The following is a 2,995-nucleotide window of genomic DNA, read 5'->3' on the forward strand; positions in this document are numbered from 1 at the left end:
AAACTGAAAATATACTGTCGTTTTTTTAAATTTATGAGCTATTGCTAAATGTTAGAACATAATAACTAACTCTGGTAGTGAACCACGAACAAGAAGAAACTATGTAACTAACTGCATTATGTACATAAAGAATTATATGTTTATATGAACCAGTACACTCCCACAAGTATTAATAATATAATGAAAATTGCGTAAAACATGTTTTTGTTAATCACGAACCTTTCACACATATTTTTCTTGCACATATTTTTATCGCACATACAGTTCAAATAAACTCGTAATCTCTACAATGTGTTATTAAACTGTCACTATTTTGATGATTTAATGACGAAAGTACTATAAGACAGCTAACTGTCAAATCCATCGAGCTTAAATTTTGACTAAAGAGTATAGTCTTTTGGAACCTTATGAACAAGTGCAGTACATAGTATATACAACGTTTAAAACAATTAGAATATAACGAAATCAAAACACTCATAACTCTGTATTGTTAATCATTGTTTTACAAACACAAACTATTCACACAGTTACTGTACTAGACTGACGAAGCAGACCGACAAAACAATGCATCCATTGGTACAATCTCGGAAGAAAGGTTCGTTACGCTTTGACGCTACCATTTCTGGCGTCAAAGAATGTTTGAATTAGTTGAAGTTCTTGTTCTTCAAACTTGAACGCTCTCTTGGTCCTACCTGTTGGCTTTGGCTTTCCGATCTTAGTAAGTATGTCTTCACATTTTAACCAAATTTCGTCTTTGGATGCGGGCCACTGAAACGTCATGAACTTATTAGATTTCATGAAACTGATTTCTAGTTCACTTTCGTCTTTGTCGACGATTTCACCAACATACCACTTATTCAAGTATACTGCGGCCACAAAGTCTCCCTTGCTATACTCATCAATATTTGAACTTTCATTTTTTGTAGAGGTTTGTTCACTTGTTTCTAGCTCATTGAACCTTGCATTATGACTTGTAGACTCCTCACCCTTTGGTTCTTTGCAGTCCTTTTCAAGGTCGTTTGATGCCGTAGTCTGCTCATCAGGTTCTTGAACTTGAACAGATCGTTCACTTGTGTCTAGCTCATTGAATTTTCCATTATCACTTTTAGACTTCTCACCATTTGGTTCGTTGCATTCATTTTCAATGTCGGTTGGTGCCGTAGTCTGCTCATCAGGTTCTTGTACTTGAACAGATGGTTCATCCGCTTTTCGTTCACACCTACTTATTGTCACTTTCTTCCAATGTTCACACATGTCTCCTGTTCTACACTGTGGGTAATAACAGCTTACATTGGCTACATACACATTCGTAAGCTCCAGTCCACCTACTATTGCATGAAGCTTCATCGTTCCTGGAACCGGTTTAATCACAACTCTGCCAAGTTCTTCAGCCTTCCTTGTACACTCCTCACTGGATACAAATATGAAATCAACGTTTTTCATCGTGCAATGGGTAGACTGAGTCCAGGCATGAAATTCGGCTGGGTCCTGTATTTTTACTTTTCCCATGTTAACAGCTTCATCAGCAAGTCTCTTAGTTAGCCCGCCCAACCCATCACATGGGCCCTTCCCATGCCCGGATTCGGAATAATTCTAGGATGCTTTAACTCCGAATAACTCTTCATGCCTTTCCACTGCGTCAAAGATGGTTTTGTTCCGGTATTGACTCGTCGGACTATCCGTCCAATAATGAATCCTTTCTAGTCCGTTAACCAACGTTTTCACTCGTGGTATTGCTTTGTCCAAAAAAGCAAGAACGGTTGACGAATTATGTCCCTGCTCATCGGAAACCATAACCATACTTTTATGTGAAAGCGTGTCTTCGTCTCCCTTGTAATAAACTACAATTGGGTGTAAGGTGACCCCTGTTTTGTTCCAGTACGCTGTTTGTATCTCTTCGACCGATTTGCACGTGTAGTTCTCCGCGAAATCCATATGTAGAATGGCATCTGTAGCTTTCAGGTTTTCTTTCAGCTGCTTTATTTCCTCGTACTGTCTCTTCACTCGGTAAACATGTTCACTGAACGACTGCATTTGTTCCTTGACAAATTTCAAGAAATCTTCTCGTTTAAACTCACTTTCGACTATCTTCATAATCATTTTCTTTTTGCCTTTCTCTTCCACAGGGACACGCTTCCACTGTCCAACTTTTATTGAATCTGGAATGTCATTTTCAAGTACATGATTCACCCTTTCATCTTTAACAAACTCCTTTGGGTTGATCGGTAGATTGAGTCCACAACCCCTCAACACACGTGCAGATAACGACATATTTTGATGTTTAGTGCAAAGGCATGAACTCCGTGTGATGAATGCCGAAAGTTTAATGCTGCGAGGTCGTAATTTGCAAAATGAGTAAAGAGAGAGTTTCACAGTTAGATTTTCACTCATAAACTTTTGATAAAGATTCTTCATGTAATCGGTCAATGTACGTGTTTGTTCTTGGCCATAAGGTGTCTTAACTTTATCTCTCTGCCCAGGGTTCGATCTTGAGTTATCATCTCGTGATAGAAAATCTATGACTTTCTGCTTGTACTTCCTTGTCTCTCTTCTTCTTGTTATGTCACGCATGCTCAAACCGTTCAAGCAGTTTCTAGATAACCCTGTGTTCTTGCTAACAGTCTTCTTCAATCCGTACTTCTTCAAAATTGAACCAATGTGTGTTCTGAGAGAGCCTTTCTCTGTTGGCTTTATGCCACGCTTCTCCGTTTTCATTTGATTTTGTACGGCAAAACTAAACAGGAGTTGCTTGTGTACCTTAGACCTTTGTTCTCGGGATAATTTTGCCATTTTCATCATACGTTTTGTTTTGCTATTTGGTGTTAAAGCTTTATTTATATTCAGTGACTCTTCATATTCCTGTTGCGTACAACATTCACTTTCGTCAGTTTTTTTCTCTGCTTTTTTATATCTCTGTAATCTTCTAAGTGTTCTCTGGTATTTCAAGCGCATTTCTTCATTTTCAGCTTTCAGTCTGCGTAATTCTCTCTGCTTC

General features: G+C 38.3%; 1 protein-coding gene across 1 annotated transcript; it reads right to left on the reverse strand.

The window, feature by feature from the left end:
• Positions 1-309: 309 nt before the first annotated feature.
• On the reverse strand, positions 310-2,995 carry LOC127858304 (uncharacterized). Its single transcript, XM_052395323.1, has one exon. The coding sequence runs from the start codon at positions 2,950-2,952 to the stop codon at positions 1,594-1,596; it is 1,359 nt and encodes a 452-aa protein (XP_052251283.1). The 5' UTR covers positions 2,953-2,995; the 3' UTR covers positions 310-1,593.

Source organism: Dreissena polymorpha, chromosome 14 (genome assembly GCF_020536995.1).
Source record: "Dreissena polymorpha isolate Duluth1 chromosome 14, UMN_Dpol_1.0, whole genome shotgun sequence".
Lineage (NCBI taxonomy): Eukaryota > Metazoa > Mollusca > Bivalvia > Myida > Dreissenidae > Dreissena > Dreissena polymorpha.

Excerpts from the sequence above, each read along its gene's own strand:
- LOC127858304 (XM_052395323.1), bottom strand. The coding sequence starts at position 2,952 with ATGCGCTTGAAATACCAGAGAACACTTAGAAGATTACAGAGATATAAA.